The 17,016-nt window shown below is 42.1% G+C and overlaps 1 protein-coding gene across 1 annotated transcript in view; it reads right to left on the bottom strand.

Annotated features, from left to right (window-relative positions):
* Positions 1-14,254: 14,254 nt before the first annotated feature.
* Positions 14,255-17,016, bottom strand: part of tm9sf2 (transmembrane 9 superfamily member 2) — a 64,979-nt gene continuing 62,217 nt past the window's right edge. The window contains exon 17 of the mRNA XM_060898941.1: positions 14,255-15,590. Within this exon, the coding sequence (XP_060754924.1) occupies positions 15,523-15,590 (68 nt within the window). The 3' untranslated portion in view covers positions 14,255-15,522. The remainder of the gene's footprint in view (positions 15,591-17,016) is intronic.

Raw genomic sequence — 17,016 nt, 5'->3', positions numbered from 1 at the left:
ATAATCCAAAAGGGAGCATGACAAATTGGTGTAATCCAAACGGTGTGGAAAAGGCCATTTTCTCTTGGGATAGAGGAGTCAAGGGGATCTGCCAATATCCCTTGGTTAGATCCAGTGTCAAATAAAAGCGAGCAGCACCTAACCGATCAAGCAACTCATTAATGTGAGGCATTGGGTATGCGTCGAATTTAGACACCACCTTGACTTTTCTATAGTCCACACAGAACTGGACCGGACCGACCCGTCAGTCTTGGGAACCAAGACCACTGGGCTGCTCCAGTCACTGTGGGACTCCTCGATTATGCCCATTATGAGCATGGCCTTGCGTTCATCCCAAACCACCTTTTCCTTGTGTTCAGGTAAGCGGTAAGGGCGGCTACACACTACCACCCCTGGGGGCATTTCGATGTGGTGTTCTATGAGGTGGGTATGACCGGGAAGGGGCAAGAACACGTTGGAAAATTTCTTTTGCAACATGGCTACCTCCGTATGTGGGGTCAGTGAGAGGTGGTCTCCACAAGGGACCGGAGTGGTTTGAGATGTTATCCTTTTTACCTCCGGCCCCAGCTCCACCTTCTCCGGGACTACCGACACCAACGCCACAGGGACCCCCTCATTCCAGCGTTTTAAAAGGTTGAGGTGGTAAACTTGCAATGCTCCACCCCATCTATTCGCCTCACTTCATAGTCAACGTCCCCGATTCGCCGTGTGACCTCGAAGGGTCCTTGCCACTTGGCGATTAATTTAGAATTCGATGTGGGCAATAATATGAGCACTTTGTCTTCCGGCGTGAACTCTAAGGCACGTGCCCGTCATACAGCCAGCTCTGACGTTCTTGTGCCTGCTGCAAATTCTCCTGGGTTAGGTGCGTGAGGGTGTGGAGTTTTGCACACAGGTCAAGAACGTACTGGATTTCGTTTTTGCTAGGCGAAGGTCCCTCCCAATTTTCTTGTAGCGCATCCAGAATGCCACGTGGCTCATGCCCTTATAATAATTAAAACTGAGAAAACCCCGTGGAGGCTTGCAGGACCTCTCGTACTGCGAATAACAGGGGCTCAAGCCACTTATCCCAGTTACGTGCATCGTCAGTTAAAAATTTCCAGATTATGTTCGAGTGTTCGGTTAAATCGCTTTACTAAGCCATCCGTTTGTGGGTGATAGACACTGGTGCGGATAGACTTAATCCCCAGTAACCCATACAGTTCGCACAGTGTGTGTGACATAAACGAAGTGCCTTGGTCTGTCAGGATTTTTTTCGGGATCCCAGCCCGGGAGATAAAGCGGAAGAGTGCTTCTGCAATACTGCGTGCTGAGATGTTGCAGAGAGGCACTGCTTCCGGATATCATGTTGCATAGTCCACCAGAACTAAAATAAAGCGATATCCCAGTGCCGACAGATCTAATGGCCCGACGAGATCCATCCCAATTCGCTCAAACGGGGTCTCGATTAAAGAAAGAGGGCGCAAAGGCGCTTTTGGAGTGGCCACAGGATTTACTAATTGGCATTCATGGCTCGCCGCACACCACCGACAGATGTCCCTGCGAATACGGGACATCCCTGCGGCTCTTTGGGATTAATAATTGAGTTATCTGTTCTCCCGTCGGTACAACCTATCCTTAATAACAGCGAAATAAGGGAAGGCCGGTGTCACGCTCAGCTGGAGAGTTTGACCATCGATTACTTTCACTTGGTCAAATGCATGCCGCAGTCTCATCTCGCGACTGCTCTAACAGGAAATCCCTAAGGGAATCCCTGAGAGAGGAAGGAGGGGTGGGGTACTCCTCACATCGCTCTGACGTAGACGGCTCTGCAACAGCTTCCCCAGTCAATGCCACACTGGGAGCTTCCCATGACGTATTTATGCAGGACCCACCTCTCATTATGTGTTCCATCAATTCTTTAAACCCTGGCCAATCAGTTCTCAAAATTAACAAGTGGGCGAGACGAGGGTTAACCGCCACCTTAATTCTAAGTGTTTGGCCCCGGAATAGAATATGGACAGACACTAGAGGATAATGGTGAACATCCCCATGCACACATAACACCTTCACCATGTGTGCTCTCCCCAATGCCTCACCTTGCACCAGGCATTGGTGAATTGAGGTCTGGTTACAGCCGGAATCCACCAACACGTGATATGTATCCCCTTGAACACTTACTGATATGCGATATGTCCCGGCCCGATTTGGGGCAGTTTCTGGTGTGTTGGGGATCCGGATCACAGCTCCCACCTCTCTTGGGAAACTCCGACTCTGGATATGCTCCGACTCCGACTCGAATGCAAACGGCCAGCCGACCTCCTCCAACGCCAGTGTCTGAAAGCACTGGCAATGTTGTTCCAGGGAGTGGCCGACCCGCTGCAGGATGGCTTTCTTCAGGTCAGCATACACCAGTCGGCTGTCAGCAGGGAGCTGCTGCGCCTCACCAGTCAGGAGCGGGAGGAGGCACGCCACGTGCTGCTCCACCGGCCACCCCCACGCCTCAGCTGCATGTTTGAAGAGGGCGAGGAACACTTCCGGATCGTCCTGCGGGCCTACCTTCGTGAGGGTGCCGGCTGCGGTGATGGTCGACACGCCTGCTGATGCGAGCAGATGCCGGAACACCTGGCGATCTTCCTGCTGGGCCAGTATCAAGGCTTCAAAGTGTTGCTCCTGTTCCTTTCGGAGGGTGATCAGCACTTGATGCTGGTTCTGCTGGGCAGTAGCGAGGGCAAGGATGTGCTCTTCGAATGGGGAGGACTCCATGGGGTGGTTCCCTTCTGTGCGTCCCAGGTTTCGGCACCATTGTAGTAGTTCCTGATGTGGGTGGAGCACAGAAGCACGGCAGGCGAGAGTTGATGGTCACACACAACCTCTTTATTGTACTTATTTTAGCTTTTCAACCTTACTCAGTCACACTGTCACACACTACACGCGCACATGCGTTGTGGTCGGGAGCCAGCTCTTCTCTGCTCTCTCCCTCCTTTTATGCTCCATCCCTGCAACAAACAAAACACATCCACCCACACACTAATTGACAGCAGGTGTAATGACTTGGCCACTTACCTTCCCCAACCCCACCCTCCATTCACAATCTGCTGCTTGGCCACGCCCCCACTGCCACACTTACATCTTAGCGTCATCTCTTCTTCTTGCTTCATGATTGCCATATTATAAACAACTGATATATTAATTTTGGTTGTTTTGTCATTCCTGAACGTTTATATTGCACTTTTATTTAATTGCCATTCGTTGTAGGATACTTCAGTGGAAGTTTCTTTCATTTGTTTGCATATCGTAACTGTTGGCTACTAAGGAGACATGATTCTCATTTTTCTCATTGAAATCAGTCTTTTTTCAGTTGGCTTTATTAGTCAAATACATATAAAAACAGTAATATGTGATATCAAATGGACTTTTAATAATTTGAGTAAGTTTTTAGGAAGAGATTCCGCTCTTAGTCAGCAAAACACGTTGTCAAGTAGGGCAAGAGACGTAATCCCCCGTTGATTAATTCGGCAAACACGTAATTATTAACAGTCAGTTGAATTTGTGATATGATCAGAAGTGACTGAAGTTATCTATGAAGGTGCCGACAATTCAAGGTTTGTTATGGCTTAACTACAAATATCCAAAGACACCAAAGAATCAGATTTTCAGTCCACATTTCAGGGATCAACAACTGATCCTTAACATGGACAGCGGCTTCCATCATAATAAACCCCTTCCTATATCAAGATGAGTATTTTTTTCAATTATTGTGACCATAATCCAGAGTTGTGCTCAAGAACATGGAGTTGTGCTGAGAGACTTTAGAACTTGTGCTAAATAACCGGATACCCCTTGCTCAAGGGCACTTCAGCCATTCCTGCTGGCCCAGGGAGTCAAACCAACGACCTTTTGGTCTCAAAGCTGCTTCTCTAACCATTAGGCCATGGCTTCCTCCCATTATTTTAATTCCCCAGTCACACTGGTGAACCCTTAAAGGTTCTTTGTAGACCCCAACAACAGAGCCGTTTGCTGCTTATTCGAGACGAGTCCCAGCAGAACCCAAATAGCAAACTGATAACTCTTAACTAATCTAGTAGTCAGCATCAAACATTGGTTTTCGTCCTTTTCCTTTGCATACAGAGATCTCTCCAGATTCTCTGAATGTTTTAATGATCTCACATATGATGAAGTAATCCTCAAATTGTTCGCAATTTTACTTTGATGAACGTCATTTTTAAAATGTTGCACTATTTGCCCATGCAGTCTTTCACAGAGTCTTTTGCTGCCCCTGTTCCAACTTTTTTTTCCAAACATGTTGCTCGCACTAAATTCCACCCATCCATTATCTGTAGCCTGCTCAGGGTCACGGGCAAGCTGGAGCCTATCCCAGCTGACTACGGGCGAAAGGCGGGGTACACCCTGGACAAGTCACCAGGTCATCACAGGGATGACACATAGAGACAAACAACCATTCACACTCACATTCACACCTACGGTCAATTTAGAGTCACCAGTTAACCTAACCTGCATGTCTTTGGACTGTGGGGGAAACCAGAGCACCCGGAGGAAACCCACGCGGACACGGAGAGAACATGCAAACTCCACATAGAAAGGTCCCCATCGGCTGCTGAGCTCAAACCCAGAACCTTCTTGCTGTGAGACGACAGTGCTAACCATTAAATTAAAAATAAATAAATAAATAAAATTCTCAGTTTCAACTTTTTCTAAGATTTGTAAATCCCCACATTGTGTTTCTATTTACACTTTAAACAGCTTCCCAACTTCTTTGGAACTATTTTCTCACCATGTGTCTTGATCTACTGTACAGTATACATGAGGTTCACATCTTAATGACATTTCATAGCTTTGCTTCACATGGAGAAGACCAAGACAAGATTATGCCTCTTAATTTATAAAAGATCAGCCAGGTGAGCCCTTGATCTCGAGTTAGTTAAGTAACTGATCAGTACAGAAGGTGTATGTTCAGAGCAATGTAAATGCTTGGTCTGAATGGTTTTCTGTGTAATCTTGTTCTATTAGAAGTATACCATCTCAGAAATGATATATACTGTATAAACTGGGCTTATCAACAAGGAGGTAAACTTTTCAGTGTTCTAATAAAAAAAGAAAAAGGACAGACTTTGCGTCTGTAATATCCAGGTTGTATGTTGTTACAGAAAATCACTTAATTCCACACTGAATTTAGGTTCCTAAAGAAACTTTAAAATGGCAGTGCATTTTACATCCAGAAACTAAAGCAAATATTGCACTCCGCTGTAATTGTCAGCAAAAGCCTTGGAACCAAAAATCAAAATGGCGCCATCTATTGACAACAGCACCACAGAGGATATTGCTTCGTATTAACATGGTGGTCACTGAGAATAGCAAAACATACATTACCTGTCATTTTCTCATTGTTTTTAAACTGAAACCATAAGTGATTCCAGTTGTCCAAGATGGTCACTGCAGGTTTGATTATTAGAGGGACAGCAGAGGAAGGACAGCTTGGAGACAAACTCAGCGAGCAGAGGTGGACAAAGTACCCAACTCCATTACTGAAGTCAAAGTACAGATCCCACTGGTCAAATGTTACTCCAATACAAGTGAAAGTTGTCCAGTCAAATTTTTACTTAAGTTAAAATACTGAAGTACTTGCTTTTAAAAATACTTAAGTATTAAAAGTATATTTTCTGTCAACGCATCGTTGTACTATTGCCACAACGCTTACAAAACCTAATGCTGTTACCAAAGACAGAAATGTGAATTCGCAAAATGAACGCGTGCTGTGACATCATGGTGGTTTATCGTTAAGCTAGCTAGTCAGTGAAGCTCCACCGGTCATGCTAACAAACCATTTTCAAACTTGAAATCATATTGGGTCGCTAACGCTACTAGAAAATAAAGATTTCTACATTCTATTTATTTATCAAGATTATGCTAAAACATATTTCTGAAAGGACTTCAGATAAGTTAACGTTATTCATTTTAGTGTAACTCTGTTTTTACATGCTAACTAACAGTGTCCAAGTTAACTAGCTATGTGTTAACATTAGCCGTGGACAAGGCTACGGCAACTTGGCGGGCAAATCCATAGAAAGTCCTTTGACTAACCAGACTGCAGCTATTGCAACGATATCGCTAACTCTAAAAGCACAGACAACTTCATTGCAAGCTTTCTCTTGGAATAAAATGTTTACAGACCTCAATATGCTTCCGCAGGTTGGATGGCAAGTTTTTGTAGGCCGTGATGTGGTTCGTTTTAGGCAAATAAAGCAAACATTTAAAACAAAATTAATCTTTAATCCTTTCAGAAGACTGAAACATGGGTTCTTGGTATGGCCGTGGGTGCGTGTGTTCCCCAGAAGAACCGCCTCCTTCCATTCTGCCATCAACTGATCGTGTTCAAATAATGGTGTTGAGAAACAATCGAGCTTGATTTTATACAGTCTATGGACCAGGGCTTTACATTAACTTTTTTGCTCACCAGCCACTGTGGCTAGTGGTTTTCCTGAGTCACTAGCCATTCAGCCTTTTCACTAGCCACAATTTTGTTGCCAGGAAATCGCAGTTTTTTCTTCACCATGATACGTTAAAGTTCAGAAGATCTAGATTTAATTATGAATGGCAGCGTATAATGTATCTCTACAGTAGCACTCAAGTATTCAGCGCTGTTAAGGTAGCTCCCTATATGAAAACATGCAACCAATTCAGACAAAAATATAAAGAGTATTCTGTTTATTGAACTCAAATTCAAGCCCCTTCATATCATATAATATGAAAAATAACGTTCAGTACAACTGAACTGATTCTAATATTAAAAGTCCAATTCAAAAGATTTATCACTAAAAAACTTTTGATATGCAAGTATTGTGTATTATCAAGCATTATTATGTATATTATGTATTATCTATTAATAGTGTGTGTGTGTGAACATGTGTAGAGAGAGACATTAAATGTCTTCATTACATTCATCATCAGATGAGTCTGAATGGTCCATGAAAAATGGTCTTCGTGACCGGAGGCTTCCAGCAGGCCTTAAGTTGATAGCTGGGGCGGCTCAACTTCTTTCCAATCGCGTGAACGTTTCTAAACAGCAGCTCCATCCTCTCCAGCTCAGCCGACTTCATGACAGCCAGGGACTGAAAGCAATGCTGTCCTGTAGTGAACCAGCCGTCTTCACCGGTTTTGATGTGTGCATTTGACTTTTCGTGGTCCTTTAGAGTTTCAAGTTTAAAATTACTGGTGCCTGTCTTTGCCAGACTTTCTACAGTCTTTGCAGTACATGGCATTTTCGGTTTTGCTATGAACTAGCCAATCTTGCCCGAACTTCCATTTGTCACTGAACTGTCTTATCTTCCTATTAGCGTCTTGTTCATCTCCATGGCCGCAACCAGCTATGAGGCCACTCAGGTCCGGACCTCAGTCATTTTTAAGAGCTGAAAATACATTTGTACACTAAATATTCAACTGGATAAAAAAAAATAAAGAACAACATTAAAACGTCTCTGTAAAAAGTGCATTGTTAATTATGTTAAACGTTGATTCTGTCTTCTGCGTCTGTTTGGTGCGTGCGGCTCTGAGACCAAGAACACAAAAGCGATTGAGCGCGCGACTCGGCGGAGGGAACGCAGTGCAACAGACACGGGTTTTTCATGGTAACCAATCAGCGCACTTTCATGAAGCTGTTAAATTTACATTTTCGAAGTAACACAGTTGTAGCCTACCTGGTTTGTGATTTTAAAAATAAAATCATTCAATAAGCCAAAGCAATAGAGTGGAAAGTTTCAACTGATGTTTGCCTTGGATAACTGCCTAAAACATGGTGGTGTATACTGATTTTTTTTTCCCCCAGAATTTTTTGTGTGTCGGTGTAACGGATGCCAGATTGTTAATGTATCTTAGTTCCATAGGCTACATGGTTAGGGGATCTTTTGTTCTCATTGCTTGGGCCAGATCAAACCATTAAACAAGCTTAAATTATTCTTACTCTTGCCACATGATTTTTTTTTTCAAAACTGATGATATTCAGTTCAAACACCATTAAAAGTAATTTCAGGAATAGATCTCTTGTGTGACATGTAATTCACCCCTCTCAGATTTAAATACGTTGAAAATTTTTCAGCACGCACTTTACGCATCACGGACCTCTGCGATTTTAAAATGCTGCCTCCGGCCCTGCGCATCTCTGCCCCTTTTTCCCTGAGCAGCAGGGTTTGAAACTCCAGCTATATGCCGCCACATAGTGCGCTTGTCAGTCGTCAGCAACTTTGTTGCTTCGTTCATTAACCACAGGTTACCGTATCATTGATTTTATCTGAGACGTTAATGAATGTTCTAAACAATTCTAACATGTCAGAATGTTTACGCAGGTGCTCATGGGAGTTGTAGGCGCGTAATATTACATTGCAATGCGTTTATTATATCAGATGCCTTCAGAGAAAACTACAATTAAAATGTATTGTCATACCACAGAATAAACCACCCGCCAAAGTGGCTAGTGAGACTAAAGTCATTACCCGCCAAAGCCGAATTTTACCCGCATTTGGCGGGTGCTAATGTAAAGCCCTGCTATGGACGTGACGTGACCCTAGTGATTACTGATAGGCTGTCTCAGTGTCACCTGCAAAAAAAAAAACCCAAATCACATTTAAGAAAAGAAAAAACATCCACTTTCAAAGTTGCTTCATAGTAACGAGGACCTTGATAGAAATGTAGTGGAGTAAAAAGTACGATATTGGCCTTTCAAATGTAGTGAAGTTAAAGTCATAAGTTTCCAAAAAAAAAATAATAATACTCAAGTAAAGTACAGATACTCAGTGTACTTAAGTATAGTACTCAAGCAAATGTACTTCGTTACTGTCCACCTCCGTCAGCGAGGTGAGATCGAGATGGTTTGGACATGTACAGAGGAGAGATCCAGGGATCTAGAGATGAAGTTACCAGGTAGAAGGAAACCAAAGATGAGATTTATGGAGGTGGTGAAGGAGGAAACGAGAACGGTTGGTGCAACAGAAAAAGATACAGAGGACAAGAAGAGATGGAGGGACATTATTTGCTGCAGTGATCCCTAACTAGTCTAGGACATAATTTAGGAGAGGATAACTCAACTGTTACAGGCTAATTTGACCACAAGGAATAACTTGGGATGTGTGCCAAAATCGCTATCCGGGGCGAACAGCCTGAAAATGACCAATCCAAGATGGCCACCAGTATTATGGTATTATTATTGTGTTACTCTTCATGTTCCTGACCCTGGTTTATGTGGCACAAACAGTAATAATGTGATGTTAAAAGTTGTATTGTTGGCTGTTAAACATTTAGGCTCTCAAGATATTGCTGCCTACTAATGTTTTGTTTTGTATTTTTCAATAGTATGATTGAAAATACAATTTCTTTACACTACCATTCAAAAGTTTGGGGTCACTTTGAAATGTCCTTATTTTTGAAAGAAAAGCACTGTTCTTTTCAATGAAGATCACTTTAAACTAATCAGAAATCCACTCTATCCATTGCTAATGTGGTAAATGACTATTCTAGCTGCAAATGTCTGGTTTTTGGTGCAATATCTCCATAGGTGTATAGAGGCCCATTTCCAGCAACTCTCACTCCAGTGTTCTAATGGTACAATGTGTTTGCTCATTGCCTCAGAAGGCTAATGGAGGATTAGAAAACCCTTGTACAATCATGTTAGCACAGCTGAAAACAGTTGAGCTCTTTAGAGAAGCTATAAAACTGACCTTCCTTTGAGCAGATTGAGTTTCTGGAACATCACATTTGTGGGGTCGATTAAATGCTCAAAATGGCCAGAAAAATGTCTTGACTATATTTTCTATTCATTTTACAATTTATGATGGTAAATAAAAGTGTGACTTTTCATGGAAAACACAAAATTGTCTGGGTGACCCCAAACTTTTGAACGGTAGTGTATATTAAATCAAATGCTTGCTTTCTTATACTCTCCTAAATTATGTACATAAATCTCCCAATTTCATGTTTGAGGTAGGGTTATTCGGTTTTTCTCATGTTTTCTGTGAAACTGCAATTTTGACCAATTTTTTTTTTGCCCTTGACCATAGCTTGTTCCCTTTTCTTTCAATCATGAAAATGTCGTCACTAATCGATTCCCCATACCCAAAAACCCATAAAATGAGGTATTGCACATACTTCTGTGGTGAATGGTTCAAAAATGTATATTATTTTCAATATGGCTACCGGCAGCCATCTTGGATTGGTAATTTTCAGCCTGTTCGCCCCGGATAGCGATTTTGGCACACATCAAGTTGTTCCTTAGGTTCAAATTAGCCTAGAACAGTTGAGTTATCCTCTCCTAAATTATGTGCATACATATCTAACCCAGGCCCTCAACTAAAACAGGAACAGCTAAAAGATGATTACACTGAGGATACTGTTCATGTTTCCAGATTACAGTAAGTTCCACCATATCAGTAAGTCCAAGTGACTCCACTGAAGATCTGGATGCTGTCTGAGGCAGATATAGTGCATGGATTATTCCCATTTCCACTGATCATCCTTGATTCAAGTTTGACACAAAAAACAAGCCATGGGATCAAAGGAATTGCCCACAGACCTCTGATACTGGAGTGAATCAAGGCACTGGTACCTGTAAAATTTCTGTAGATTTGAAGGTTTTCAAGAATACAGTGACTTCTTTCATTCTCAAATGGAAGCTTTTCAGTTCCAGCCAAATTGAGCAAATAAAAAAAAGGACTGTAGAATCAGAGAATAACCTCTGAATTCATCTTGAACAGATGACTCCTCTCGCAAATCTGAAGAGGACTGAAGGCAGTCTGGAGTAAGAGGAACATGACAAAAACTCTGAGGAAATAAGAAAAAGAAATATTCACGAAGATGAACCCAAAATTGGACAGGCATAATACCTGGAGGAAACCGGGTATCCCTGAATAACTGAAGAAGTCCATCCTTACTAGAAAACATGGTGGTGGCATCATCATCATCCTGATCTTCAGCAGCTAGAAACAAGAGGGATTCAGGACCAAGAGAAAAAAGAAGGGATGAAACTACAGAGACCCTGGGTGATCCTCGATCTGAAGGAAGGATCCTGCAGTTCAAGGATGCCACATCATCGAATCCTACCAAAGGACGGTTCTGATGTTTAAGATCCTTATGATTGTACCAAAGACTGAGTCGTTCATTCAGAGAATTTTCAAGGATGCATGTGTGGATCCTCAGGTGTTCTTAAAGCACCCAGAATCCTCTGTGCACGAAAAGGTCCCAACTTGTAAAATGACACACACCTGCCAAGCCTCTGAAGGACGTAAATTTGAAGCACCCATCCGACCAAGGAAGCATCCTTGATGTTGAGAAACACCGATCAGTGAGGAAAATCAGGGCCTCAGTCTGGAGTGAAGGTTCAACTCCAACATGATACACAGCAACGTCAATGCAGCCATGGCTTCAGGAAAAAAATATATGAAAGTCTTAACATGCATAGAGGACTCCTAAACGAAGGTCCTACTGATCCTGTATATCCAGAGCTGTAGAATGATTGGTTTTAACAGGTTTTTAGGTCTAGAGGAGCCATGAAATTGAATTTCAGGTCCAGATTAGCCCAATGCTGATCTAGTCTGCACTCAAATGAGGGGCTACTAGAGGTGATGATGCTGTCTGGTAAGCTATTCCATGGGTTTATAATGCGTTGAGTAAAGCTGTTCTACTTGACAGTAGTTTTGCACCTCGGCTTGTTGAGTTTCATAATGCTGCCTTGGGTTCTGCTGCCATCATCCACTACCAGGAAGAGCATCGTGCCTCGGTCATACACTCCAGTCAGCATCTTGTACATTTCTATCACATCTCTAAGAAGTCTGTGTCTAAGGATAGGTAGGTAAGGACAGGCAACCCCCATCAGAGCTCACAATTGAGCCCAATTAACCATCCCTAGAGAAAGTGATACATCAATGCTGCCTGTTCAACCAGAGAGGGTTGTGTGCATTTTTTTTTTTTAAAGTACCCAACAATACTTAAAGGAATACGCCACCCCCAAGTGAAATTGAGTCAGTCCCTAGAGTTGGATGAGTGAGCCAAAGCGTTTTGTAGCCGACCCAGCCATTGTCCTGATCTGGAAACGTCCCGGTTAGCTTTAGCTTAGCGTAGTCGCTGTAATCTGGCGTGTCCAGCTAGCATTGTTGTTGCAAAAGTGAATCAAATAACTCAAGATTTTTTATAATTATTTCTCATGACCTGTACATTCACATCGAGTACACATATCAATGCAAATTAACACGAAGGGATTTACTAGATCAATTTATATATGGAACTATTTTCGGCCACAGCACAGGCAAAGCACCGCTGCAGGCGCAAAGAGACAGTTTTTTTTCTTTGTTTTTTGTAAAGGCTTTACCCAGTTTAAAACAAAAAAAAAAACAAACAACAAAGAAAAAAAACTCTCATATATACTAACCCTGATTAACCTGTATACCCCCACATTTTGTATGCTGCTGAATCTGTCCTTTTTTCAGTAGCTTTGTATAAACAATAACCGCTAAATGTAATGCAATGTTATGTAAGGTGATCGCCTCGGCATTCTCATTGTGAAAAGTAAGTCACATGTACATGGACTGGCATTTAATGTTGTATTTGTTCCTTTCTATTTGTTTTTTGTCTGTTCATATTCTTTTTGGGGGAGTAAAGTCAGTTTAAAAATGCCGTTAAATGCATAGGCCTATAGAGATCTTGCAGTCAGGTGACCGGAAAGTACACAACCCCCATCTTGTCGGTCAAAAACACCGCTGAATATTGCTGCACTCGTGTACAGAATGGATCAATATCAACCGACGGACTACACGGCTCATTTTTCTAATAAACAGATAACTAGATATATGTCTAAAATAAACGATCTACAGATTTGTGACCCTTATGGCTTTCCGGACGGAGTTTTCACGACCGGATTTTGAACTGCCAGCGGAATACCCGGACGTGTATGATTACCTCATTAACTTTCCCTCGCTGTTCAGTGGTGAAGCACTGCATGCTTATAAATCTCTGGACAGTCATCTCTACAGAAATTCAGGATTTGTCAGCGACTCAGATGTGACATCTTGTAAACAAGAAAATAATCCTCACTGGATGGGTAAGTCACTTAAGTATTGAGTATAGCACTGACCAGTCGATTATAGAATAAGGTAATTCCAAATCGTCCGTGTTGTTTACATGGATCTGGCGTTGGAGAGGTAGAGGCTTGGCAGTGGAGGTTTGAGTGGCTGTTTTCTGAGCTTAGTCAACAGGCCGGCTCTGCCTGTAGCCTCGCTTTTGCTTCGGCTCCCGGCGCCGCCTCCTTCGCTTTGCTTCCAATAACAATCCACGGAGACCCCGCTGGTCTCGCAATCTCGTCCGGAAATTTTTTTTTTTCTCGTCCGGAATGTTGTGCATGCGATGGAAATCGCTACAAACCGTCATTTTCTGCTGGAAACCAATGTCCAGTAAGTCCATACGGTTGTAGTGGATATTGAAGTCCGGTACAGACGAACAACACGCAAAAATACACACAAAAAACGTGCACAGGTAGGGAGAGCTTGTAGCCGCAGCCGTTGTATTAGAAAATTTTATATAGTAGGGTTTTCCAGAAGAAAAGGTAGAAGTAAAAGCAGAAGTAGAACCAGAAGTAGAAGGCGGAATATGGCGTTTGACAGACACGATGGCGTCTGTCACAATCTGGATCGGCTGTGACGTCACATGCAAGTGCTCCATACGCCAAGTTTAATGACCTTGAGGTTATCAGAGGTCATATGTCGTTTTACAAATGAAAAATGAATTCAGCACCCAAACATTTAACAAACAAGGCCATTTGCTAACTTCGTTAATCATTTTAGTACATTTCATTCCTTAGAAAGCTGAGAAACTGGGTTCAGCCGAGACGTTTACAGGCCCAAAGTTCAATGACCTCTAGAGGTCAACAGAGGTCAGATAGAGCTCGGCATATTGCAGATTTGAATTCGGCACACCCAAATTGACAAAATAAGACTGTTTGCCGACTTTGTCTCAAAAATGCCTTTGGGTGTCACAATTCTGGATTTTGGTACCAGTCTATATGTAATATGCTGCTCAGATACAAATATTTTAATTTTGTGGTTGGAAAAAAAACAAAAACACAAACGTTTGGAACTCAAATGTTTCTGTAGCGACTTGATAATGTGGAAGTGATCAAATAGAAATCTAAACAAAGTTTGTATTAAAAAAAGTGTGCGCCTAAGACTTTTGCACAGTGCTGTATATATAACCAAGTACCCAAGAAATGACGCTTTCCAACTTTTAATTTCAAAGATCCAGTGAATCATTGAAAAAGTCAGATTTTATTAGGGACAGGGAAATCCTTTTTAATTTCCATTGTTTGCAATCTCATTACTTTATAATCAGTGAAGAAAACCCCCTGATCAGTGTAAATCAATGAAACCATTATAACTTACACACGGATCTGCCTACAGTGGGACTATGTACATTTCATCCCCAAAAACCAGCCCATCCATGCATTTCTACATACCAATGGATTCCTTGTCCCTCCCCCACCCCCTCCCAATTTGACATGTGCGAAAATGAAGGCAAGATGATGAAAGGAAACAAACAAAATCGATTCAGGTAATATGTACGAAACATCCGTTAGCCTGATCTCCAATCAGCTCCTGTGCATGCATCAAACGGAATTCAACAAACAGAAACCAAGAGTAGATCAGCTCTTACACATGAGCACCCAGGGCTCTTAAAGGAAAAACATTTTTCACCTCTACCCCCCCCCCCAAAAAAAAAGACAGACACCAAAAAACAAACAAAAAAACACACGCCTAGAACTTGATTAACAGCTCATGTATTAAGTATACACCAGCTTTCACTGATCTGTTGGTGTCTTAAGGTGAAACACTTCTTCATTCTTCCTTCTTAACGATGAGGCACAAAGAAAGCATAGAGGTGTAAACCAAAGACAGTGCGAATTAAAAACGATTGAGATAAATAAAAGTAAGGAAAGCCAGCTGGTTGATTGCACGCACACACACACGCACACAACCCCCCCCAAATTAAAAAAAAAAAAAAAAAGCCGCAGCTCTTTGACGGCATTCTTGGTTTTTTTTTTTTTTTGGACATGTTTCAGCATTTAAGAAGAAAAAAAAAAAATAGATATATTTACAGAGTCGTACTTCTAACACGTCGGCTACCTACACCTGAACCTGATGCACTTTAATATATGAGAAAAGGGAAAAATGTCGTATTTACAAATGTGAATTTGAAATTAAGGTTGAGGGGAAACATAGCTGTGGTGTGTGTGTTCTGGGCTGCAGCATGGTACTATTTATACGAGTGCTCTTTTATAAGCATGTGTGAAATAACACACACAAAAGGGGAAAAAAAAACGCAATCTTTTTTTAATCATACATACACACACTCCAATGGAAGCTTAAGATCTGTGGAACTTATTTTGAGTTGTCGGGGCGACAGGGCGTCACCAACGGCACTCTTAATCCCCTCTCCCAAAGACATCCTGTTTATAGCCAAGGAGAGTTCAGTACAGGCTCCGATTGGTCGAGATCAGTCCACCTTCACCACGCTGTAGATTTTCGTCACGAACCAGAAACAGGCGAAGAATCCAATCGTTCCTGTGAAGAGGAAAAGTTGGAGTTTAAGCTTTAGAGGCAGACTGCCTTTCAGAGTTTTCAAGTGTAGGTCATAAAAAGAATTTTCCCGACACCCAGTTATTTTTGTTCAGTGGACCGAAAGCTACTGAATCCAAAAATCACAGACTTCCAGTTTTATTAGGTTCTTTTTAAATATAATTAAGGCCCACATGGTCCTAAATTCTCCACCATTTTTGATACTACGTCATGCGTCACGTGGTGGGCTTTCCCCGTTCGCACAAGGCATTGTGGGATACAAATTTGAAATGGGAGAGAAAAAAAAAAAATGGGGGATACAAATGAAACACAGGACCAAACTAATAAATATCGGCGCTCAGCAAGCACCTCGGTGTGATCAGCTGCTTGTTTAGCGACAGAACGATGGAACTATCAGTGCACGCTCAAAAGTCAACCTGTAGATGGCAGTAATGCAACACTGTAGATGCCAGCTGCCGTAAAACCCAAAAGGTGGTGGTAAACCTGCGCATGCGCACACGGACTTCCTCTGTCTGCTTGACTGCGCAAAGCGAGCGATTTCATGCACATTATTTGCTCGGGAATCCCCTCAAATTAAATAACTTCCCAGCCACAGAATGGCCGGATATTTTGTGAGATATTACAGAAATAAACATACATCACAATGACCACATTTCAGAGGGAACTAAATTTCACTGATTTTATGAAATCGAAAGGCCGCCTCGCTTGAACTGGAGAAAGGGAGGGAACAAAAACCCCACAAACATACCGAGATATGTTTTCTTAAATCAAAATGTACAAATCTTCTCTTCTCATTATTAACTAAAGCCCTGCGTACACATGAAGTAGTATAGGTAATCGTATGGGGCCGAGTAAAATTAAAGTGCCATTCCACCATTGGATGTATTCTTTGGCATAAAATACAATATATTTTATGACAACATGACTAGACAGAGAAATCTTTTAGCTTCAAAATGATATATCAAACGATTTTTTGACAACAAGTATATTAATTTTGCGACCAAAGTCACCTACCCTTTTAATTTCCGCGGGGTAGTGAAACGTGATGTCATCGGCAGGTTCCCCTTCTTGTGTACCACGTCACGTGTGACGTGGCACGGATTATCAGCAATGGCGGACAGAACGCGATTTCCACTTGTCGATTGCTGTGCCGATATTCACCATCGACCGTCTCCTTTGGGCATCACTTGCTATTTTCCTTCGCTTCTTTTCCGAAGCTGACAATCGCGTTCTATCCGCCATTGCTGATAATCTGTACACAAGAAGGGGAACCTGCCGATGACATCACGTTTCACTACCGTGCGGAAATTAAAAGGGTAGGTGACTTTGGTCGCAAAATTAATATACTTGTCGTTGTCAAAAAATTATGTTTGATATCATTTTGAAGCTAAAAGATTTCTCTGTCTAGTCA

Source organism: Neoarius graeffei, chromosome 18 (genome assembly GCF_027579695.1).
Source record: "Neoarius graeffei isolate fNeoGra1 chromosome 18, fNeoGra1.pri, whole genome shotgun sequence".
In the NCBI taxonomy this organism is placed as follows: Eukaryota; Metazoa; Chordata; class Actinopteri; order Siluriformes; family Ariidae; genus Neoarius; species Neoarius graeffei.
The sequence above is the reverse complement of the archived record's forward strand: the minus strand, read 5'-3'. Positions and strand labels throughout refer to the sequence as shown.